The sequence below is a fragment of the Populus euphratica genome, unplaced genomic scaffold (genome assembly GCF_000495115.2).
Source record: "Populus euphratica unplaced genomic scaffold, PopEup_1.0 scaffold115.1, whole genome shotgun sequence".
Lineage (NCBI taxonomy): Eukaryota > Viridiplantae > Streptophyta > Magnoliopsida > Malpighiales > Salicaceae > Populus > Populus euphratica.
Window position 1 is genome coordinate 88143 of NW_011500006.1, and position 25464 is coordinate 113606.

General features: G+C 34.4%; 4 protein-coding genes across 4 annotated transcripts; 3 read left to right on the forward strand and 1 right to left on the reverse strand.

Moving 5' to 3' along the window:
- Positions 1-286: 286 nt before the first annotated feature.
- LOC105141175 (rop guanine nucleotide exchange factor 1-like) lies at positions 287-3649 on the forward strand. Its single transcript, XM_011048313.1, has 5 exons — positions 287-854; positions 1219-1335; positions 1426-1964; positions 2267-2620; positions 2972-3649. Exons 1-5 carry the CDS (start codon positions 551-553, stop codon positions 3401-3403), a joined length of 1746 nt encoding a protein of 581 aa, XP_011046615.1. The 5' UTR covers positions 287-550; the 3' UTR covers positions 3404-3649.
- A 380-nt stretch (positions 3650-4029) lies between these two features.
- LOC105141176 (F-box protein SKIP23-like) lies at positions 4030-6997 on the reverse strand. Its single transcript, XM_011048314.1, has 2 exons — positions 5702-6997; positions 4030-4592 (listed from the first exon to the last, which is right to left on the reverse strand). Exons 1-2 carry the CDS (start codon positions 6884-6886, stop codon positions 4548-4550), a joined length of 1230 nt encoding a protein of 409 aa, XP_011046616.1. The 5' UTR covers positions 6887-6997; the 3' UTR covers positions 4030-4547.
- Positions 6998-11114: 4117 nt separating this feature from the next.
- On the forward strand, positions 11115-13806 carry LOC105141177 (heterodimeric geranylgeranyl pyrophosphate synthase small subunit, chloroplastic-like). The gene is made up of 3 exons (XM_011048315.1): positions 11115-11132; positions 11293-11817; positions 12796-13806. Exons 2-3 carry the CDS (start codon positions 11443-11445, stop codon positions 13462-13464), a joined length of 1044 nt encoding a protein of 347 aa, XP_011046617.1. The 5' UTR covers positions 11115-11132; positions 11293-11442; the 3' UTR covers positions 13465-13806.
- A 357-nt stretch (positions 13807-14163) lies between these two features.
- LOC105141178 (F-box/LRR-repeat protein 10-like) lies at positions 14164-18191 on the forward strand. Its single transcript, XM_011048316.1, has 4 exons — positions 14164-14472; positions 14581-14786; positions 15183-15273; positions 16471-18191. Exons 1-4 carry the CDS (start codon positions 14275-14277, stop codon positions 17905-17907), a joined length of 1932 nt encoding a protein of 643 aa, XP_011046618.1. The 5' UTR covers positions 14164-14274; the 3' UTR covers positions 17908-18191.
- The last annotated feature ends 7273 nt before the right edge of the window (positions 18192-25464 follow it).

Genomic DNA, 25464 nt, shown 5'->3' on the forward strand with positions numbered 1-25464 from the left:
TTGTTTTTTTATATACCAGAAAAATATTAATTTAATACAGTGACGCACAAATAACCTCAATTCTAAATAAAAAGATAATTAAGAATTCAATTAAAATTCAAGTTATTTCCTTTTTTTATTAAAATCATGTTTGCGGGTTTAGCAAATAATTAAAGAAGAAGAAGAAGAAGAAGTAAACATGATGGGCCCCACTACAAAGGAAGGCGTGTCGGGTGCTTAACCCTCATGTTACGGAAAGAAGAAAAAACAAAACTATAGTTAGCAAACGTCTGCCTCCGTCTCTGTCTCCCTTCCTCTCACAGACCTTTATCCCATCACACTACTCTCACTATTCACTCACATAACTGAATAAAAAAGAAAAGCAAAAAGAAGCACCACCAAACATCAGCACATTCTTCTATAGAGACAAGCGAAACACATCTCTAGAGATAGAGAGAGACACACACTTGGTTTGCTCACATTTTCAGTTAATCAGTTGCATTGATCGTACAATGAGCAGCAGTTGAGAGAGATCTTGGTTTATGACCGTCTGATCTTGTTCATTTTTATCATGATGGGTAGCGTGTCTTCTGATGATGATGGAGGTGGTAGTGAGAGGTGTGGGAGCTATAGTTTGAGTGCTGACGTCAGCGAGTCTGAAAGTTGTACCAGTACGAGTAGTTTCTCGTGTCGGCGAGGGTTTGGTCGTGATGGCGGCGGCGGCGGCGCTGTGTCGAGTTCGATGACCTCATCTCCGCGTCCGATGCCTGGAGTTTTCTGTTTCCCGGCGCCGGTTATGGTCCCGGTTATTGGTGGTAAGGATGTGGTGGTCTGGGACTCGAAGAACGAGAAACGAGGAGACTCTGATTTGTCTGGTAATATTTTTTTCTTATTTTTGGAGGTTTCTTATTCTTCATTTTTTTGTTAATTTTTTTTGCCAGAGAAGATAATTTTTTTTCATTTTTTTTTAAAGGAAGATAAAGAGATGGATTTTGAGATTTTAATTTTATAATTCTGGTTCCTCAAAAAAAAAAAAAACAGAGAGAGAGAGAGATTAAGCTTTCATTTATTATTGTAAAAAAAAGAAACAAATAATTTTTATTGATTTTCTTACTAAAGAATTATAATGCAAATAGTCAAGTGAAGGCCTAATTATGTGCCAGTTGAAGATTTTTTTTATCCATTCAATATAGTTCTCGATAGTTCAATATTCTGGATTTTTTTTTGTGCGTACTGCAGAGGTTGAAATGATGAAAGAGAGATTTGCTAAGCTGCTTCTAGGAGAGGACATGTCTGGTGGTGGTAAAGGAGTCTGTACTGCACTTGCCATCTCGAATGCCATCACAAATCTATCTGGTATGTATGGATTTTTTCTTCTTCTGTATTTATGTTAAGTTTGTGTGATGCCCATATGTATTAAAGCTCAATTTTGGGTTATAATTGAAGCCACTGTTTTCGGCGAGTTGTGGAGGTTGGAGCCATTGGCGCTGCAAAAGAAGTCCATGTGGAAAAGGGAAATGGAATGGTTGTTATGTGTTAGTGATTCGATTGTTGAGCTTGTACCTTCGATACAACAATTTCCTGGTGGGGGAACTTATGAGGTTATGGCAACTAGACCACGCTCGGATTTATATGTGAATCTGCCTGCACTCAAGAAGCTTGATGCTATGTTGATTACTATGCTTGATGGTTTTAGTGAAACGGAGTTTTGGTATGTTGATCGGGGGATAGTTGTGGGTGATGGTGGTGACTCTGATACATATCCATCGGGTATTTCTGGTGGGAGGCCTTCTATTAGGCAGGAAGACAAATGGTGGTTGCCGTGTCCAAAAGTGCCGCCAGATGGGTTGTCAGAAGATGCAAGGAAGAGGTTGCAGCAGTGCAGAGATTGCACCAGTCAGATATTGAAGGCAGCAATGGCTATTAATAGCAGCGTGCTGGTTGAGATGGAAATACCCACTGCTTATATGGAGACCTTGCCCAAGGTAACTGTCTTTCTGTATTTTGAAATAATATGTCCATGGGACTAGTACAACTACATCCCCAGCAGCATGCATGTCTTGCCTTCGTTTCATTTTTTGTCTGCAACCAGCCTTTCTTGTCAATATGATTAACTACATTTGGAGGAGGGTTTTTTATGTTCCTTTGCATCTCTCTAACCAACGCAACCAAAGGTTTCATCTAAATCACACACCTTGATTTTTTTTTCTTCTTATTTTTATTTTGCTATTGTGGCTTTGGATGCTAAATTCATAGCATGCTGTATTTTCTTTTGTGGTGCTATCAGAATGGTAAAGCTTGCCTTGGTGATATCATCTACCGCTACATAACTGCCGAGAAGTTCTCACCAGAATGTCTCCTTGATTGCCTTGACCTTTCAACAGAGCATCATGCTCTGGAAATAGCAAACAGAGTTGAGGCAGCAGTGCATATCTGGAAGCAGAAAGATCATAGAAAACATATCCATAACAAAAATATTAAGCACTCATCATGGGGTGGCAAGGTCAAGGGCTTTGTTGCAGATACACACAAGAATCAGATTTTGGCCCAACGAGCTGAAACTCTCCTGCAGAGCTTAAGGCTTCGTTACCCTGGCCTCCCACAAACAGCTTTGGATATGAACAAGATTCAATATAACAAGGTAGTTGCTTCAATTATTAGTTGGGATCTAGAATTCTAACTTGATTCTCCTAACCAACATCATCAAATAATGATGCATCATAATGTGTGGTGAATCCCTCAATCCAAAATACTGCAGTAACAAATATATATTTCAACAGACTAATTCTGTTGTTGCATTCATTTTGATTTATCATATGCATGTAAACAGGATATATTGGCAGTTGAATAGCTAATCCCAATGCATGTCACTTGGAAAATGTACAAAAGGGGACCTTTAAGTTCATCACACACACTGTTTTAGACCATCCAGCAACAGTTCTGCACATGTTGGACATGCTTTTCAGATGATGAAAGGTTTATTTTCGTGCAGGATGTTGGGCAGTCAATTCTTGAAAGCTACTCGAGAGTTACGGAGAGCTTGGCCTTCAACATTATGGCAAGGATAGACGATGTTCTTTTTGTTGATGATGCCACCAAGCAATGTGCTGCAGCAGAATCCATATCCCTCTTCAACAGAGGAGGATTAGGAGGCCACCCTATCCAGAAGCGAATGTCTCCTAGCCCCTTCTCAATCAAACAAAGCCCCTTTGCCTCTCCGTATGGAACCCCAACTTATTTTGCTTCTACTCCAGTTTCTGGAAGCCCAGCAAGGGTGCCACCTTCTCAAAAGAGGGGCAATCCTAAGGAAGCATCCGATCAAAAGTTTGAAAAACCGTTGTCACCTGACTTCGAGAGGGTTTGGTCATATGCTGGCAACATCAGTTCAAGAAGAGTTTCTGGGGATGCTCCTGAACGAGATTGACTTCGAAGCTCTCACCATCCCAACCTTGGTGAGATTGCCAACTGTTGTATCAATGCTATCAAAGAAATGCATTATTGTGATCTGGAAGCCTCCTTGCATGGGAGTTTGTAGGATTCATATCTAGCCTTGTATATTGTTTAGCAATAGAAAGATCATGCTCCAAATCTTTTATCACGTCCGTTTCAATTAAGCTGTAATTGAGGGAATATTACTTTTATCTATGTCAGAAAAAAAAATTATGATCTTTTTTTCTCTCCCTTGAATCAGCCAATTATGCACACTGGAAAAGATCACAGCGACTAAAAAAAGAAATGGTCTGCCACAAAGCAACGAATAATGATAGCATACTGATTTGGAGAGTAATTTGAAATTTCAGCTCGAATGGATTGGAGCTTTGGTTTTAGCTTGTCCCAATCTAGGCTACACCTGATCGCTATCCAAGTGTTCTATGCAAAAATTGTGCTATTGGGTTTGCAGCGCTGATTTTATATAACCTGAACTGGCAAAACTCAAAACTGGAGGAGAGGAACTTCAATCGACATTTCAACGTGTGCATGAGATACTCTTATCTTTTGTTAATGGCGGGCCCTTGCAGCCATACAGTTTATGAGCTACAGCTTAAATTCATGGAAATGTCTAAACATATTTAATGGCGTAACGAGGCAATACTTGAATCCGTGTATGTAGAAAATCCAAACTCAGTGGATCTAACTTGTTTAGTATCAGTTAAAAGAACCAAAAAAGTGAGGAGTCAATACAACTGATTAGCATGGAATTAAGTTTATTTCTGAATCCAGAGTCATTTGATTCTTGCTATCAAAGCAATAAGTTTCCACAGTGGGTGGTTATGAGATTTCACCCGCTTACTCGACTGAACAACTGCTGCCAGGCTCTCGACCAATATGAGATGGAAGGCTCATGCCTCTTGAACTTTTTTGAAATTCACAGATAAAATGGAAGACGTTCACTGATTAAACTCCTAACAAAATCACAGGAAATTCCAGCTGATCACTACAGCACTTGATTTATCACCGCATGAAGGACAGCCTTAAAAAGTCATCAGTAACTACATTAATGGACAGTCTACGAGCAGCCAGCTCTGCAAATATTTACCAGGGCAGTCATGAAATAGGAAACCTACTCTTCACTTTGCTATAGACAGATCTTCCAGTTGATTTTGATTCTGCACCTGTTGCACCCACAAAATCAGAAACAAACATGCCATTACATGGATAAAAATAAAGCTGGGGAATGTTTATAAATTGAACGCGCAAGTGATACTGGGTATGCAGGCAGGCGTGCTAATGCATGATGATTGTCCAAAAGCAACTCGATAGTATGCAACTCACTAAATTGATGATCAAATTGCAAGGCACATGTCATTACTGTCCAGCACAAAATATTTGCCACTTCAGCTTACAATCAACAATTAATTAACTGTTTAGATCAAGGAAACAGTGAGCCAAGGATTTCTTGCTACCAACTACCAAAGCAGCAGAAATTCTGTATTTTGGCAACAGAGGTTAAGCATTCACAAAGAAACCAATAAATTGGAAAAAAGTAAAAGGACTTCCATGCAAGTAGAATTTGAAATTAAATAATTTCATATAAAAATTCAAAATTAGTTCATGGTGTTGCCTTGAGATTAAATAATTCAACAGCTCTCTTCAAAAAGTCTTAATTATGGAAGTTGATTGGTGACCCATGCTATCCCACTCAAAAATGGCATATAATCGGCAGTCTTAGTTTGTCATTCATCATATTTGAGGTTGATAAAGAGAAGCAGAAGGATCTGTCCCGAGCCTACACAATGGAGGGATGTAGATTGATGATGGCGCAAATGTATAAGAAAGCATGTTGGGGCATTGTTGCCATTCTTCATTGCAAACACATTAAGTGCTCTCGCCAGAATTAATCTTTGTAGAGATTGATGGTTTCAGAATAGGCATTCCTAAATGCCTCACCTAGAATGGGCCCCTCCGCCCCATGGATTGATACCTATGTTCAATACCCTGTTCTAGTTTGCTCACCAAGCATCAACTATGGCCTGTGACATGCCAAGGGCCATTTGGATATATTTAATAAACAACTATGAGCCCCCTCCCAATTAAATGTCAAGTTCAGTGCAACTACAACTATCAAGACATGAATATTTAAAACATTTCCAAACTGCATACCGAACAAATTGAGAGACCTATGGAAGTAAATAGCAAAATCCAAGTAGGATAAAGCTAGCATGCGAAGATAAAATTGAAATTTCACGTAAACAGTAATACTGGGGGGAAAATGAAGACTTACTTCCAATGAGGTTGAAGCAACCCAATCAGGAGGTGGCCAGAACATCTTGGAATAATCAGGAAAATTTCTTAAAGGTCCCATACAACCACTCTCCAATTCAAACACACCTATATCACGACCAAACGATGATCCATCATCTCCTTCCCCCCTCGAATAAAAGAAATCATCATTGAAAAAGATACAATTCCCTTTACACCCAGAAAGCTCAGAAGCCGATGCAGAAAACGTCAAATCATCACCTAGAAACAACACGCGATCTTCCAAATCATTCACCTCAATCCAACATTTCCCTTCTTCATTCAACTTAAAAATCTTAAACCAAACCGTCCTCTCACCCATATACCGAACAATATCCTGCAGAACATAACTGATACTAAACCCTTCATCAGAATCAATACTCAAATACATATCAACCAACAACAAATCTCCCTTCGACTCAACCAAATACTTCTTATCCCCACCAAAAATCGGACTCCCAACTAAACCCAAATTCGTATCCATTGCAACTACCACAGTCCACCCCATATTATCTACAGCATAAAACCTCCCTTTATAAACAATAACATCATCAAAAGGCGATGCCATTTCATTAATAATAGTCCATCTCTTATCCCCACTCTTAAAGATGGCCAATTTTCCAGAAGCATGAATAGTTAACAATACAAACTCGGTTTTGGAATTTAACCAAGTCATCACAACTTTCTCCATATATAAATTACCGGAATCAGTAAAACGAGACGAATTCGGCTTATAATTAACATGATGCAAAACATATTCATGACCCAATTCACGAATTCTTAGATTCATTAAATCTAGAACACGAGGAAGATTATTAGGCAAAGACGTTGACCTGCACCTCGATAAAGGATCAAACAAGTGTTTCTTACCAGGCACATCTTCTTCGATTTTGATAAGCCAGCCTTGTGTGTCTGTTTGGTTAAGGGAATTCGGTAGCCCAACAAGGAACACAGTTCGCTTGAACAGAGAAAACCCAAAAGAGGTGTGGGAGATACCGTCGCTAGGGAGGATCTTGAAGGTGTTTGAAGATAAACAGGGAGGTTCAGGGGGGATTGAGGATCGCCATGAATTGCAGACGGAACGGAAACGGAGGAGGTCTGTGGAGGTGTCTAGGCGTTTGGAAATTAGTTCCATGAGGTCTTTTGGTAGATGGTTCCATTCTGCCATGGTGGGATTTCCTCGAGTGAGAAAGTAAGAGAAAATTGAGGAGAAAGTGGGACGGATGCCTATTGAAGGACGTGTGTTTTGCTTATACAAAGCCCATCGTGATCATTTTGTGCCTGCTAGCCATATAAATTGAGTGTGTTTAATATTACAATTGGAATTCTTTTATTCATTTTTTTTATATATATAAATGGAGATTTACAAAAAAATCTGTCGAATTTTTCATATATAAATATATTTGCATTTCATTTTGGCCTCTTTATTATTATTTGATAAAAAAATTATCTCAAATATGCTAAAAGGAAAGATGTTTTACCGTAGAAATAACACTATCAATTTTTTTTTTTTGATTTTTGGTTAATTATAGTGGTGCTTTTTTAATTATAGTGGTGTTGTGGTGAGAATAAATATATAATTTTATTTTTGGTTAATTATAATAGTGTTGTGGTGAGAATAAATATATAATTTTTAGGTAAATTTTTTTTTAATAATATTATTTCTACCATAAATATATATTAATCGATGGAGTTTGATTATCTCAATACTAAATTATTTATAATTAATAGCAAGATGAGTTATCTAAATTTAAACTTATTGATTTAAAATTACTTTAAATTCTAGAGTATGAGTGATTAAAACTTATTATTAGCCTCTAACAATTGAAAGATTGTGAGTTGTTATAAGTTCTTGATTGTAATATTAAAAAAATTATATTTTTAATTTTTATTAGGTCTATTAAATTACTTTATTTTCAATTCTAAATCTAAATAAAAATCTGAATTGAATGAAAAATCATCCCTATAATTTTTATTCAGGCAACCATTTATGAAACGATAAAATATGAAAAAAAACCACCAGATATTTTATAAGAGATAAATATAAAGACATTAAAAGAAAAGATGTATTAATATTTCACAAATAATTTTAATTTGGACAATTGAATGCGTTACTCCTACAGCAGATTTATCTTCACCACTCCATAAAAAAGCGTTGGATTTCCTTTAATGGCCCATGAAGACGCTCATTTCTTCTTCTCTGGTTTCAATTTGTTGTATAAAGCACTAATGTGGCTCCGATTCTAAAGCCATAGTCTTTGATCTAAGGGTTTTTGAGAAATATCTGTTGTCTTTTATTTTCAATCATAAGAAAGAATGTGACGGTGAAAATTACAATACTTATGATTTATAATTTTGAATACACATCATTTTTGTATTTATAAAAATACTATAAATGGTGGTAAGATGATGTCTCCAGCAGCTATATCCGTGTTACGAGTTTTATAATTGCTTCTATCCTATTCTTTTAAATTTTGATCAATTAATTCTTATACTCATTTTTATTCTTATATTCTAAATTTTTACCAATTAATTCTTATATTCATTGAATTTATTCGATTTATCTTGGTGTTTTTTGAATTATTTTGGTTAGCTCAATAGTTACACCAATTATACATGCTAATTACACAGTTGTAAATATTTCCTACCATGAAATGACCTTTTATATCCATTTGGGTTCACCAATAAGTTGTATTGGATTTGTTTTTCTGAACAATTTATCATTTTTTTCAGAGACAATTTATTTGGAAATACATGCCTAACAGAAGGAGAAGTCCCCGTGTTTGCTCATGATCATTACCTGTGCTGCGAAAGAAGAGCCAAAGTTGCAGTGCTGAAAATATATTGATAGTTGGAGCAGTGATGCCGCCGGGGGAGTTCAGGCAAGGCGCATCTGTTGCCGTTTGAGACACGATTGTCGTTGGCCCTCCTCAGCAAGTATCCCCAGGGTAAAGCCATACAATGCAAGTTTAGAGGGTCATCCGTGTCAGAGTTCAAATCCCACATCGAGAAGAAACAAAGCAGGGAAACAAATGGTGCCCTATAAAATGAGAGCTGATAAACGTTGTTCTCCATCTTTGCGCTTGGGGCAATGACGCAGCTAGTGAGGTTCTAACCGAGGCGCGTCAATTGCTGGTTGAAAACTATTTCCAAACCCCCTCTTAGGCACTGGGTTTGGCTCAGTGCCTTCGAGAATTTCTGGAAGGGCTCCCTTTGGGGTAAAGCCCTACAATACTAGTCCAAATCGTACTGTTCATTGTACGTCCTACATTACTGGTTCGAGTGTTCCTGTTCGTTGTACGGGATCATGGGATGTTCTTCGTTCTTTACTGAATTAAACACGGTATGGGGTCTCCATGGAGAATTGTGGCGAGCATCTTAAATAGTTATGCGGTTTAATGATTTGAAAAAGATTCATTAATATTTATTATTGCTACTTTATTTAACATTAATGGTTACAAAATCTGTTTGTTTAGATTTGTTGTTAAAAGTAAGTTTTTTAAAATTAAATATTTTTTTAAATCATTTCTAATCTTATTTTCTTTTTAATCAACGTCTACCTGACTACAAAAAAGATTTTTTTATTTCCCAAAAAATGACACTAGCTTTTATTTCTAGGGCTGGAGAACGGTTGGGTTTTTTTCTAGGCAGTGGCTGAGGCGTCTATGATGGTGGGGGTGGATTGGGTTTGTGGTGGTGGGGGTGGGTTGGGTATACGTGGTGGTGGATGTGAATGTGACTCTGTTCTGGGTTCAATGGTTTGTTGATGGTATCTAGACATGGTGGATGTCTTCGGCCGTGCTTGTAAATGAACGTTTTTCATCATTTGTGTGCCGGTGTGGGTTGCTGGAAACTGCAACATCAACTCCCATTGGTGCCACTTGGCAGGACCATAAACTTCTCCTCCCCAATCAACGGAGGAAGCGAAATTATTCAACTCAATCTTGAATGCACGAGAATCCCAATATTCAAGAACAGTTCGTTGTTCACCGATTAAGAATTGCCAATCTCCAGTTGTCTTATCCTATAAAAATTGGAAAAAAAATGTGAGTAGAGAGTATTGATCCTTAATTAACAGCGCATGTGGTTAAATTTTTTAATTAAAACCCATATTAATCCTTAATTACCCTGTATTTGGTAGATATTTGTAGTCCTGGTGGTGGTGGGTAAATAGGAAATTAATTAAAACTCATCATCACAGTCATCTAAAGAGTGTTCTTTTGTTGAATTAAAGATTAATTGTGTCAGTGGTTTAAAATTTTATAACAAAAGTTTCTTTCTTTCCACGTCAATGGTTCTAGCTATATAATATAATTAATAAAACGAATCTAAGTATTTTATTCTGAACACAATTTTGAACCCTACCAGTGCAATTCATTTTGCTAAAAAATGATTCCCAGCCTGCTGTTATATAATTCTTGATGTAATTGTTGAAATAATTTATATTAAATAAAAAAAAATATATTTTTAAAATGATATTATTTTAATTTTTTTGAAAGGATGTTGTTTCATAAAAAAAATTTAATTCAAGTTAATTAATCAATTATCAAATTAATCAGCTAAACCAGATCAGTTCAATAATCTTGTTTCCAAATATTTCTAAAGGAAAGCTTTTAACTTCTATTAATGTCTCAAGTGTCATGAATTCTAGATCATGGGCTATAAAGTGGGTCTTTTTATATATAGATATTTATAATATTAAAGTTTAGCAATTAAAATCAATTGTTATTATTTATTTTACTTTCTGGAATTTATTTTTACTAGTAGAAATTGAATCGTATATATGAGAGAATGGAACATGTATTTTTAATAATTACATGGAATGCCTTTAATTTTAATAAAATTGACAAAATCCCAAACACCCCCTTTAATCAAGAACTGTCTCTCTCTTCATTCTCTCCCCAAATCTCTAATATCCCTTCCCAATTTATTTCTCATGGAATGCTTTCAACATCACTTGATTTACATGGGTGGAAATGACTGCACTGTACACAACCGTACCTCATGAATTGGGTTGTCGGACTGTCTGGAGCTTCCGTCCGACATAGCGGCAGGAGATCAAGGGAATCTACGGAAATGATATAGGACCAGTCCGTTGATGATGCCAACCTCACTACTCTCCTGTTACTCTTCAGTTATGTTATGATCTTCCTCTGAAAAGCTTCTTGAAACGATCATGTTGGATTTCTCGCCGCAGTTGTAATAACATATTTTTCAGAGATTTGTTAATTTAATATCCATTTAAAAAATAAATCTTAATTTAGGTTACGTTTTTATTTGAATTAGATAAAACTTTGACACCACCGAGTTTTTATTGACTCGAGGAAACAAAAAAAAACCTTTACCTTCGTTAACAGCCGCATCTTCTCAAGTTCGCTACACTCCAAATCTCCAATCCATCACACGCCTAGTCAATGAAAGCCATCATAAAACCATCTAGGTGGTGGTAGCGGTAAGAACTTAATATTAAAAAATTTATTTTTTCTGTGATTTTAGGGTTAAATTCGTTGTTTATATAATGGTTATTAAAATTTATATAATAATTAACTTTTTATAAAATTAATCGAAATATACATGAAAGCCATCATAACGGCACCGGATTCTCAATTCAAAGACAAACTTTCCACATTTCTCATTTCCTGTTCCCACATAGAAAAGCGCAATCTTTCTAAAGACCAAAGAGACACATAATCAGCGGTCAGATAAACAAAGAACTCTGTAAAAATGGTGGTATCTTCTCTTATAGCAATACCATCACCACTTACTACTACCATCTACCTCCCTGTAAAAAGCCCCAATCTTTACACTAAAAAACTTGGCAAAATGTCAAAAATTCAATGTTCTTTATCAGTTTCGATCCAATCAAAGACAGCCCAGTTTGATTTAAAGACTTATTGGACAACCTTGATTGGAGAAATCAATCAGGAACTAGACCAAGCTGTTTCTATCCAATATCCGGATAAGATTTATGAGGCCATGAGGTATTCTGTTCTTGCAAAAGGTGCTAAAAGAGCCCCTCCAGTTATGTGTGTTGCTACTTGTGAACTCTTTGGTGGTAATCGCCTCGCCGCCTTCCCTACTGCTTGTGCTCTTGAAATGGTAAGAACCCCCATCTTTGTATTTTGATTCAACCCCCCCCCCCCCAAATCTTTGTATTTTGACTCCTTTTCTAGTATAGTTTTAAATCTGGTTTGGTTCTTGAGGTCCGATGCTGTTTAGTTAAGTATAATATTTGTTTTAGGATAATAATCAAGAAAAGTATTAGATTTGCTACTGTTAGGTTCTTGATGATGACTGATTGGTATAATTTGTAGTTCTTTTGATTGCGATCATTGATTTGATTTTGTTATATTTAGCTTTCGTGATGACTGTTCTGCTTTTGATGTGATATAGCAAGAGTGAAGTTAAGTTTGGTGTTATTTTTGTTTTCTAGATGGTCTTTTACAAGCAATTAGAGGAATCGTACAAAGAGGTCCAATCTTTAGTTAGTAGGACCGATGATGTTATGATGTCCCATTATCTTGAACAACTTCAAGTTTTTAGGTGTTGAATATTGGGTGTTTGATACAGATATCATTCGGTTTGTGGAATCGTTTCATTTAAAGAAGATTCAGGGTGGTGCTTTTAAGGTAGAAATATTTTTATTCCCGTTTGTCCTGCAGAATGAGAGAGTAAATTTAAAATTTAGAGTGTGGTTGGTAGTATTTTTAAATAATATCTTATGTTAATATATATATATATATATTAATAAATTTTTTTATTTTTTAAAATTATTTTTAATATCAAGAAATTAAAACAATTAAAACGTATAAATTATATTAAATTTTAATAAAAAATAAAAAATAATTTTAATTTTTAAAAAATACAGTGAAACCACGTTACCAAACAATTCCTTAGCTTTCAACTGATGGTTCCAATACTGAGGAATAATTATATTTATAGAAAGGAGAATGCTAATGCTTTTTAAGGCACTTGAAGTACTTTCATTATTTTGGAGGGAAAGGGAAAGAACAACTTTGCTGATATGAAGTCACCTTTCTAACAGTAACTGTATCCGTTATGGTCTGGTTTTGACAGGTTCATGAAGCTTCGTTGATCCATGACGACCTTCCCTGCATGGATGATGACCCATCACGACGAGGTCAACCTTCAAACCACACAATTTATGGTGTTGATATGGCAATTCTTGCTGGGGATGCGCTCTTCCCTCTTGGCTTTAGCCATATTGTCTCCCATACGCCTTCTGACCTTGTACCAGAGCCACGACTTCTCCGCGTGATTGCTGAGATTGCTCGTGCTGTGGGCTCCAGAGGCATGGCTGCCGGGCAGTTCCTTGACCTTGAGGGCGGCCCTAATGCTGTTGAATTTGTTCAAGAGAAGAAATATGGTGAAATGGGTGAGTGCTCTGCAGTGTGTGGAGGATTGCTAGCTGGTGCTACGGATGATGAGATACGGAGATTGAGGAGATATGGAAGAGCTGTCGGTGTATTATATCAAGTCGTTGATGACATCTTGGAAGCAGAAACGATGAAGAGCAGGTTAGATGAGGAGGAGAAGGGAAAGAAAGGGAAGAGCTATGTTGCTGTATACGGGGTTGAGAAGGCTGCAGAGGTGGCGGAGGAGCTGAGAGCCAAGGCTAAAAAGGAACTGGATGGCTTTGAGAAATACGGCGACAGTGTAGTGCCACTCTACAGCTTCGTGGACTACGCTGCTGATAGAGGTTTCAGTCTTGGCGAGTCAATTTAATGATAGGGATCTGGCCCCATTGATTTCGCTCTAGTCGTAGAATTAGGATACTGTTTATGGCCTGAACTGATGAAAAGAGGATGGCTTATTTTATGGCAAAACATGTGTCTTGGTCAGTGACAAACATGATGAGACACGGCAGGAAACAAGCATTTTAACTTGCAGAAGAGGGGAAGGTCTAGCTATAAATAAGTTCTTCGCTTTTGCAAATATTTCAATTTCAGTCCTTAAAATACTATAAACACGTTCACAAGATGTGAGAGAAATCATGGCATCAAACAAATTTTGATGCTTAGGGTTGAAAAATCATGAAAGGGTCCTTTTACTTTCTTTTTTCTCTTATGTCTCTTAAGAATTTGTAAAAGGATAAAATGATTTTGTAGTCTTTCTTTCCTACAGAGTTTTTCATGCAAAAATATTTCACTTTTTCCATGGAAGGGGCTGGGCTTGTTCAGGCCTTTTTCCATGGAAGGGGCTGGGCTTGTTCCAAACAACTAAATATGTTCCAACCTCAATTGAGAGTTAATAATATTAATATAAAAAAATAAAAATTAACAAAAATCCACAGGCTGCCTAAAAAATTCATGAGAATTAAGGTTTTAAGTCAATGATGATAATAATTATTAAAATAAAAAAGAATTGTGATAATTTTAACTTAGAGATTGATTTGAAACACTTAACAGAATTGAAGGATCGATTTACTCTTGACCCCAAATTAAATGAAGGAATAATTGAGGCTTCAAGTGTTCTGTTTCTGTCATATCCTCTAATCCTCCACCATATCGATTCAAAGCAAAGCCTTTGAGAAAGATGGCTAGCCCTGAAGAAGAAGAGGAGGAGCAGCAGGAGGAGGAGGAGGAGAGCTTGGATCAGCTTCCAGGAACAGTGGTTGCAACCATAATTTCACAACTCGACGTGGCATCAATCTGCTCCGTTGCTTCCACCTGCAAGACCTTCAACGCTTGTACTTCTCATATCCTCACTTTCATCCCCAGTTTTCACCTCCTTGTAAGCCAGTCTTTAAGACACGAAAAACCCACAAAAGATCTCATCTTCTTATGATCATTTGATTGATGGGTTTTCAATTATTATTATTATTTTTATTTGTTGTTATAGGATATTGCGCCTTCAATTGATTTATTAAAGCCTTTAATGCCTCCCAATCCTTACCTTAAAAGCTTGAAGCTTGACTGCGCCCGACTTGATGATTCTGCTATTAATGTTTTCGTTCGGGATTCCTTGCATGAACTTTATTTACATAATTGCGCAAATTTTAGTGGGAAATTGCTTTCTGAGATTGGAGGAAATTGCGCGGATTTAAGGTAAAAAGATGTTAGAAAAGTTCCTTTTTTTTTTCCTGACTGTGCGTGTATTGTTTGCCTGATAGGAACTTTATCTTTATTCGTGCGTGTAATGCAGACAATATGGTAAAATGTTAATTGAAATGCAATAGAAAATGAGGTTTTATGTAAATGTGTGTGTGTGTGTGTTTGGGAGTGAAATGCAGGCAGTCGTGGCTTACACTAGATGCTAGTAGTGATCAGATGATAATGAAATGCAAGAAAAACATGGGTGTTTTTGTGTGTTTTATGTGTTGTTGTTGTTGTTGTTGTTGTGGGGTAACTGAGCAATGTGTGGGATGGTGATATGTGATTATCTGGACGTGTTAGATTTATTGTGTTGTTATTGGTTTTGTATGTTTTTGAATTTTGGTTCAGGTATCTGTACTTGGGATCGGTGGCTGAAAAAAGGGGGCGCATTCATATATCTGATCTGGAGGAGTTACTCAGAGGTTGCACACAATTAGAAGTAAGGTTCAAGTGCAAATTCAAGTAATTAATGAAGATTAAAATGTAAAGTAGTAATTGAATGGCAAAGAAATGTTTGGTGAGATTTTACATTGGGTTACTTAATCTTTAGCACATATTGCTATTGGAGTTTACTAATCGAATAGATTGGTGTTCGCCATTCCATTGCTGCATTTTATCTCTCTTGCAAGAAAGAAAATATTTACTTATTTTAGAAATCATTGTGATAAAATGTAATTGCTGATTTCTTCAGCTAGTTTTTAATATGGATGCAAATAAATGTAAAATTAGCTTCACTTTACTTTTTATTGGCTTCTGCAAGAAGTATTAGGTTGGTGAATGTTTGCTTGAGAATCAAAATCATAAAACTTAGATGATCAACCATGGTGAAGAAATCCTTGTTGATTTCAAAAAAGTTCGCTTTTGTACTCTTTAACTTTAGTATTCATTTTCAACATCCAAACAGCAACCTAAATAGCCGGCTTTGGAGCATAAAATTTACCTGCTATTTAGTACGATGGTGGGCTTAATTTTGCTATAGGAATATTTTTGGATTACTCTTTTGGCTATCCAAAAGCTTTCTCGTAATCTTGAATATCTATTCTTTATTAGTTTTACATGCACTGTGCTTAAAGTTGCAAGCATACTTAGGCATATGTTTAAAAAGCCGAGGATAAGTGAGTGGTTCTTTTTTGTCAAATTGAGGGCAAGAATTTTATTTTTTTTATTTTTTGTCAAATTGAGGGCAAGAATTTTTTTAAAAAAAAAACGAAGAATATAGATTAAATTTTTGAGCCTGTTCCTCATTTATAGATTTTGTCAAGTCATTCTGCTATGGGCCTCTCGTCTTGTAGTTAAGAATTTGCCAAATTAATCATCTTGGTAATTTATTGGTGAACGCACTGTCCTGGTCTTGGGGACTACCTCTGTTGACATTTATTGTGTTCTTGGAATTTAGTTGTGCTGGCAGTGAGACTATATTGGTTGACATGAATCTGGTCCAATAATTGAATGATAGGCTCTTTGTTCATGCACATCATTAAGCTCTTGCAATAACATGTACCTGAATTCTTTTGCATCTATGCATTGTGTCTTTGTTCAAGGTACTTTGTCAATGTTATGTATATTCACTATCATGACATTCAAATGTCCTTTGGAACAATTATATTCTGTCTAATATGTGTTTATTCTTTTGTAGGAACTGATTTTGATGTTTGATGTCCCATTATTTCTTCGTCATAAGTTTGCTCAAGTATGGGCTTTGGCTTCAGAAAAACTCACTTCTCTTGAGATTGGGCGTGTTTCTTCAGTGATGGTGACTGAACTGCTTAGCCCAAGTTTGGGACATCATCGATCACCAAATCATGTTCGACCACCCATTCTGCCTGGCATTCAGAAATTGTGCCTTTCTGTAGACTATATTACTGACCCCATGGTTAGCACAATATCGAATGTTCTCATGTCCTTGACACATTTGGACCTTCGAGATGCCCCTCTCATAGAACCAACAAATGCATATGATCTCACCAACTCTGGTCTTCAGCAGATTAATCAGCATGGAAAATTGAAACATCTCTCATTGGTTCGAAGCCAAGAATTCCTCATCACATATTTTAGACGTGTTAATGATCTGGGAATGCTGTTAATGGCTGACAAGTGTGCAAACATGGAAAGTATTTGTCTTGGAGGCTTTTGTCAAGTTACAGATACAGGATTCAAAACAATCTTGCATTCATGCTCTAGTCTCTTCAAGCTCAGGGTGTCTTATGGAACCCATTTAACTGATCTGGTCTTTCATGACATTTCTGCGACATCTCTGTCTTTAACTCATGTGAGCTTGAGATGGTGCAACCTTTTAACCAACCATGCAATAAAGAATTTGGTATCAAACACGCGCCTTAAAATTCTTGATTTGAGAGACTGCAAACACCTTGGGGATGGAGCCCTAAGATCTATCAGCACTCTTCTGGAGTTGAAGACTTTACTACTAGATGGCTCCGATATAAGTGATTTTGGGTTGTCATACTTAAGAGGGGTTATAAATTCGTTAGTTTCTCTGTCTGTGAGAGGGTGCAGGAGGCTTACAGATAAATGCATCTCTGCCTTATTTGAAGGCTCTTCTAAACTAGAGTTACAACAATTGGACCTATCAAATCTTCCTAATCTCTCGGATAATGGAGTTCTGACACTCGCAAAGTGTAGGGTTCCAATTTCTGAACTTAGAATGCGACAGTGTCCACTCATCGGTGATGCATCAGTCATGGCATTAGCGTCAATGCAGGTTGATGAGGACAGATGGCATGGTTGTAGACTGCGGTTGTTGGATCTATACAACTGTGGCGGTATAACACAGCTTTCATTCTGGTGGTTAAAGAAACCCTATTTTCCAAGGTTGAGATGGTTGGGAGTGACAGGAAGTGTAAGTCGGGATACTGTAGATGCTTTAGCTAGGAATAGACCATTCCTGCATGTGGCATGGCATGCCGAGGAGCTGGGGTCCAACCAGTGGGATAACTCACATGGTTTATACATGCATGACTACGATGAGGTGGATGAACTTGAACAACTTCTCGAAGAAGGTGAATATATTGATGAGGAGATGATGGATGTTGACAATGATGCAGAACTCCTGTAGTATTTGCCATTGTGAAAATAGACGAGGAGAAGATGGATGCTGGTAATGATGCAGGACCATTGGAGTATTTTCGGATGTAAAATGCTCTGACAGTCTGTTGATCTTGTGAACTGATCTCAGAATCTTGTACTTCAAGAAAAAATTTGCTAAATATGCGTTGTTGATAATGTAAAGTGTATTGTAAGTGGATTGCTAATTGAATCTTGATTACGAATAGATTGCCTGTGATTTGCCAACGGATTGAAGAGCTACATATAATAGCATGCAAGAGTTTTTGTGCATTATTTTTCTGTGTATAGCATGGTGGCGTTCTTCTTGTGGTTTTGGCACCATTAACAAAATGCTTGCTCGCATATGATGCTCTCAATTTTCTAGTCCCCTTCCCCTGAAACTGTCCTCTGCCCAGCTCGTAAAATTAAGGGCCGTGTATTCCTCTGGCTGCGGCGGTTGATGCATCTGATGCCTTCATTCTTCATCAAATGTGCCCGCCATCCTATCAATAACTAAGAAGTCATAGTTTGTGGAGCCGCTTGAAAAAGTAACAAATGGCAATCCAAGAACAAGGGAAACCAAAAATTGCTTTAAATGGATCTCGAGTACAAAATCAAACAGCTAGCCAATGAGATGGCTGTATCAGATTAAGAGCATCTGCAATTAGAGATGCTGTCTTAAAGAGTTAAATTGATAAAATGATTTTTTAAATAGTATAATTATATTTTAATATTTTATATTAAACTAATTTTAATATAATTATATAACTAATTTAGGATTATGATGTTATTAATTATATAATTAATATGAGTAATTTATAAAATCAAGAGATAAAAAAATAGAAAAAATATATAAGCGAGCATATTTTTTTGATTTCAACTAATTAAAAAAGTAGAGGCATAATTAATGTTATTAATTAATTAGAGGACAACTGGTTTTTATTTTTCCAAACAACAAAGAAGCTGAGGCACAAGGTTTTGAGATATGCGGGTTTTTTTTTTTTTGTGTTCTAATTTTAAAGAGAGAAACAAAGGAAAGAGATGTTGAACAACAAATATATACACACACACACTCTCTTGTTTTTGGCTGATCTACATAGAAGTGTAGAAATAACATTTCAGAGCAAGAAAACACATTTTAGTTATTAATATAGCTATCCCGTTGGAGTTGTTAAAACTAAAAATAATAGGTCAAAGTATTTTTTTTTACCTATCCTATTAACTCTTGCGTTGGAATTGCTCTATGAAGAAAAAAAAACTAAAAAGGGGGGTTTTGTTATGCTATCCTTACAGACTACTATTTATTTAAATAGTACTTCTTCTTTTTTCTTTTTTAATTTCTTTTTCAATCAATAGTTTATATATATATCATCTTTTAATATCACATTTGTTTTCTATTAGATTATTTCATTCTCGTAATATGAATCATGGATTAATCTGGTTAACCCAATATTTTTTTAATTAATTTTTTTAAATTTTATCCTTTAATATTATATTGATAGAGAATTAAGTTGTATGATTTATTTTATTTACTTTCTATTAAGTTATTTTGGCTTTATGACTTGATAATAGTGCTTAACAAATTAACATAAGTTAACTCGGGTTATTTTTTATCTTTTTTTTAATTGATTTTTTTTTTTTACAATTTCATCATTCAATATTAGATCGGTTTGGAATTAAGTTTTATAATCCATTTTGATTTATTTTCAATAGAGATATCTTAGTCTCATGATCAGGTTCATGAGTTTTAGCATTTTAAACTTGGTTAAATCGGGCTATTTTTTTATTTTTTTTCTAAGGAGTTATCTTAGTCATGTGACTCGGGTCATATGTCCTTCAAAATTGGATTTACTTTTTATTATATCGTCCTTATCTTATGACCCGAGTCATGAGTTTGATAGTTTAACCCAGTCTTATCTTATGACCCGAGTCATGAGTTTGGTAGTTTAACCCAATTAACTCAGTTTTTTCTTAAACTTTTTGTAATTGATTTTTTTTCCCTCAATTGCATTAATTATTATTGTATTTGATAGGTAATTAGGCTTCATGCTTTGTTTTGGTTTGTTGTTTATTAAGTTATATTGGTCTCATAACTCGAGAATAATGCTTAATGGATTAACCCAGGTTAATTTGGCTTATTTTTTATGTCATTTTTTTTAATTTAAAAATTTACAAGTTTCATAATTTAATATTGGGTCTAATATGGTCAATTAAGAATTGAGTTTCATAATTTATTTTGATTTGTTCTTTATAGAATTATCTTAATTTCATTATCAAAATCACATATTTGATAGGTTAACTCAAGTTATATCAGGTTATTTTTGTATTTTTTTATGATATTATTTCGGTCTCATTACTTAGCTCATGGGTTTAATGAATTAACTCGAGTCATTTCTTTATGTTTTATTCTAATTGATTTATTATTTTAATCTCATTTTTAAACATTGGGCAAATAGTGAATTGAATTTTGTTATATGTTTCGGTTTGCTTTCTATTGAGTTATCTTGATCTTATAACCTGAGTCGCAGACTTTATAGGTTAACTCGGGTTGTCTATTGAGTTATCTTGATCTTATAACCTGGGTCGCAGACTTTATAGGTTAACTCAGGTTGTTTTTTAGGTTTTTTTTTAATTAATTTTTTTTTCAATTTCATCCTTAAGCATTGGGTTAATTAAAAATTATGCTTTATAATTTGTTTTGAATTATTTTCTATAGGGTTATCATAGTCTTATAATTTTGGTAATAGGTTTAACATATTAACTCAGGCTGACTAAAGTTAATATGATATGTTATTATCTTAATATTTTTTAAAAATATCACTTTGATTTTTTTTGTTTAAAAGAATATTTTTATGAGTTATTTGAGTTATTTTTAGATCCACAAATTCAACCGAGCCATATCATATCAACTCTCATTCAATTTAATTTTTTTTCTATTTTTAAAAACATTAGCTATATATATATATATATAAACTTACCCTATATGCGACACAGTGCGTGTCCATTGTATGTAAAACCTAAAAAAACCTTGCGCACAGCAATAAATTATTCCAGCAACCCTGACTAAAACAAAATTTGCTACCACCTCCAGAGATTGTATAGCCTACAGACAGGGGACTTGTCCACTAATAATATTAAGGGCAGGGCTTTATCTACGGGCCGAGATTGAATAGAAAGTGTGTGCTTATTTTAGCGCCGTCTAAATTTAAATTTTGTATGATCTAAGTAAAAGGGCCATGCAAATAAGCCCACAGTCAAATGAACAGTTATTCTCGTTTGGTGGAGGGCATTGCGAATGACTACCCTCTACCCCGAAGGGCTATTAATTTCATGGGATTCCGTTTTCTCAGTTCCATTAATTGAAGTAACTGGTGTTTTCACAAAATAAGGTTTTTTTTTTTTGGTTGTAGAAATAAGGTTAGTGTTGTTTACGGTATTTTCAGAATATTATTTTTAATATCAATTATAAAAGAAATTATTTTAGCAAATCAAAGAATATTATTTACTTTTGACCATTTTTTAGTAATTGAATTCCATTTAAAATTTAAACCCATATCCTCTGAGGGTTCAAACTAAGAAACAGATTTAACTTGTGAAATTGAATTCAATTCCAAAAGTTCCAAAGAGATTAAAAGGAAAACTAAACTTTGGATTTTAGAGGGAAAAATTAAAGCATGAAAAGAAGAAAATTACTAAAAATAAGGTGAGAAAAAGTATGTAAAAATCTAGAGAAAAAAAACTCAAATTTGAAACTATTCTTTGACTTTTTTGTTTATTGTGGATTTTTAAAATTAAAAAGTTGAATAGTTAATAAGAATCAATTTTCATCTTTATTAATATTTAATTTAACACCACAAATCAAGAATTAAATATAGAAAAATAAAGGGTTTTTAATAGAAAAATTAAGGTTTTTTAAGATTAATTTTTTATTAATTTATAATTTATTTAGATTATATTAATTAAATAAATTTTCAATATATCTCTTTGGACGGTAGTTTGCAAAGGCAATATATTGTTGACTTTTTAAAGTTATATTTGTATAAAAACTATAAAACTATAGAGCTGCCCGGATGATGGTATAGCCATCTAATCTAATATAATCTACATAAATATTCGAACCGGCAAACTTTATCTGAATCGAAGTTGGCCCATCTAAAAAAGTGATTCCATGTACTCGGGGGGTGTTTCCAAGTTCGAAAAAGGAAGGAAATTCTATGATAAACTTTCCAGCAGCGTCCTGTTAAATCTGCACTGTCCTAGTCAGAATGGTCCCCACCTCATTACCGACATCTCATGTTTATCTAACGTATCGTATGAGGATGTTTTTTCAAATTGTTTATATATATATATATACACATAATTTGTTTTTAAAATCAATATATTAAAAAATCTAAAAATAAAAAACTTGATTCAACTGACAAAACAAATGGTGTCTAAAATCTTAACAGGGTGTGCTGGTAGTCTTTTAACTCCATGCAATGTGTTTTTGTTAATAACATGATTGATATTTTTAATTAAAATAATATTTGTTAATATATATTTTTAATATTAATACATTAAAATTATTAAAAAAAATAATTTTTTATTAAAAACTATTATAAAAAACTATTAAAAATAATATAAAATAACTTGCGATTTAACCCGTTAAACTTAATTTTTAAACAGAACCCACTTTTATACTAAATTTTATAATTTTAATATTATTATTATTATTATTATTATTATTATTTTTACTTAATAAATATAATAAAAATAACTTTAAAAAGCAACTATGTTGCATGTTTTTTTTTTCTTGGGTTTTTATTCACTCAAAATAAAACAAAATAATTTCTGCTAAATATGCTAACCTGGTCACGAACCGTTTACTAAAAATAGATCTGAGAAAGAATTCAATCAGGATATTAAAAGAGTTCGGAGAATATCCTTATTTCTTCACTACCCAGATTATTAAAACAAGAGAAAATTTGACTTGAAATGTTTCCGTTCTCCTAACCGAAACTGCATGCCTTTGTTGCGGTTTCGGATAAGCTTAAATATTCATTTATTTAAACTCCACTAGAAACATGGATTCTTGGACTCGAAATCGCATATTCTTGCAAGTCTGGCGGCGACAGGTTGCCGCTTCGATGTCAAATCTATCTGCTGACCTTTGGTGAAACCCAAAGGCCACTTTACCACGTCATCCACTCCCATCTTTCCACGTGCCGTCCAAGTCATTTCTTCTTGTTTATCTTCCATGTCATGTCACTTTATTTTACCCGTTTATTCCTCTGCCAATCCGAATCGCGTGTCTGCTAGCTCAGGTCAACCACTCTATCTCCCAATCCTGGATTGACACGTGGACCTAGAATTCTATCTAAAAGATCGTCCTGGTCATGGTTTATTTTATTAACACCAAATCTATCTGGGCACGGCTTCTGAAATTATATTTGTATCAAATATAAATCAATCTAATCTTGATTAGGCGAATTGTGTTTAAAAGCTTCATTTCAAGATCTTGAATTATGTCTATATTAATTATCAGTCCACTCTATCTGTAAGATTTATTAGTGATAATTTTGACTCTCAAGAACATTTATTTATAGCAACAACACCCCCACGATTTGCATGTGTATCTTGCACTTCGTGACTCTGGTTGATCTTCCACATCTGATACCGTTAACATGGAGCACCGTGTGATGATAACGTGCATCATGCTCGGCGAGCAAGACCTTGTGAGACCATATTTTTTTAGCACATCTAGCTGTTAATTAAGAAATATCTCATTAAAATTCCAAGAGAATATTATTTAGATTCTAGTTGTCTCGGCGAATTTATTAAATTTTATATAATTATTAATTTTAAAATTTTAAAAAACTGGTCAAGATAAATATAAACTCATCTCTAAATATCCATGATTAAAAATATATAAAAAAGTATGATTAAAAATATATGAAAAAGTATTTTTTGTTTGCTTGCTTCTTTCTTTGCTTGAAATAACATAAAATAGCAAAACTGTCATATTTATTGCATATTTTTTTTGTCGTGGTATCATTTTATTTTGAATTCAAGACAAAATACTCTATTTTTTTCAATAAATAAGCTCAAGAGTAAATAATTATTCAAAAATAATTTAACCGTTACATTTTTTAAAATGTGTATATTTGGATTAGTATTTCTTAAAATTACAGCAAAGGAAACTTTATTTGTTTAATTATTTTGCCCATTCTTTCTTCTCTCTTTTTTATTTTTTATTTTAATTTTTGTCACGTTACAAGCCAGCATCAACAGAGGAAAGAAAAGTGCTGTTAAGTAAGTTCATCTAACTGGTCCAAAATCCACACCTCTCCCATGAATCTCATTACTCACCAGCACTCTCTTTTAGCTTTCTCCTTGGTCCATGTTCCTCGTGTTTCATGGCAAATACTCCAAGGGAAATTATGTTTCTTGGTTGATCAGAAAAAAGATAAAGATAACCATCAACATGCAATTACTCTTAACCCCTTTGACAAGCCCTTGCTCCAAGCATTGAGGAGTGCCACCTTATGGTTTTATTTTGGACTGAAGTGGGTGCCGCATCTTCATGGAGTATTTCTACACTGATTGGTAGTATTGAAGTTGATCCTCCTCCTTTTTTTTTGTTAACATTTATATTTTTTATTTTAAATTATTTTTTAAATATTTTTAAATCATTTTAATATCTCAATGTCAAAAATAAATTTTAAAAAAATAAAAAAATATTATTTAATACATTTAAAAATAAAAACCAGCCTCTACCAGATTTCGATGCACCCCTTAATTATAACTCAAATATATAGAAACATAAACCAAACATTTATGGACATTATGGTATTTCCAAGGTGAGCTTATCCAGAATCAGCGGGAGCCATTGGATTTGCCTTTTATGAACGTTTATAGCTTAATAGGGGTGGAAATGGGGGAAGTTTCATCGTTTAAAATGGGAGGTGAGAAGGTGGCATCACGGATTCATAGGGATTCATTGAAAATGGAAATCTTTCTTGATAATAATAATAATAATAACAATAACAATAAATAAATAAATAAATAAATTAGCAATGCAAGAAATTAACGTTCTTCCACCATCTTAAATGGCTCTCCCCCTCCGCTCCATCATCCTCGTCGGCTCGATGAGCTTCTGCAGTACTCCTCATTAATTCCACACATCAATCTGTAATAATTAATTAGAGACTCTCTCCCTCGCGACATGATGATGCCATTTTTGTCATAAACCCAAAACCATAAGCCAATATATATTAGCATCCTTATCATCCAACCGTGAGTGCCTATTTCTTTTGTTTAAGATAGCACAATATTAAGTAACTACAAAATATTATTCAATTAAAGTAACTTGGGCTTGTCTTCATATGAAGCAAACATGGCATCTTCTTTTAATTTTTAATTAAATATTAAAACAATATCTTTTAATTAGTTGGTCGAATTCATGCATTTATAAGATTAAAATTCACATAATAAAATGAAATAGTTTATAAAAAATATTGCTTTTCTAAAATTCAAACCATTTTTTAAACTCATGCACTGCATTCAGTCCCAAAACATTCTGATTTAA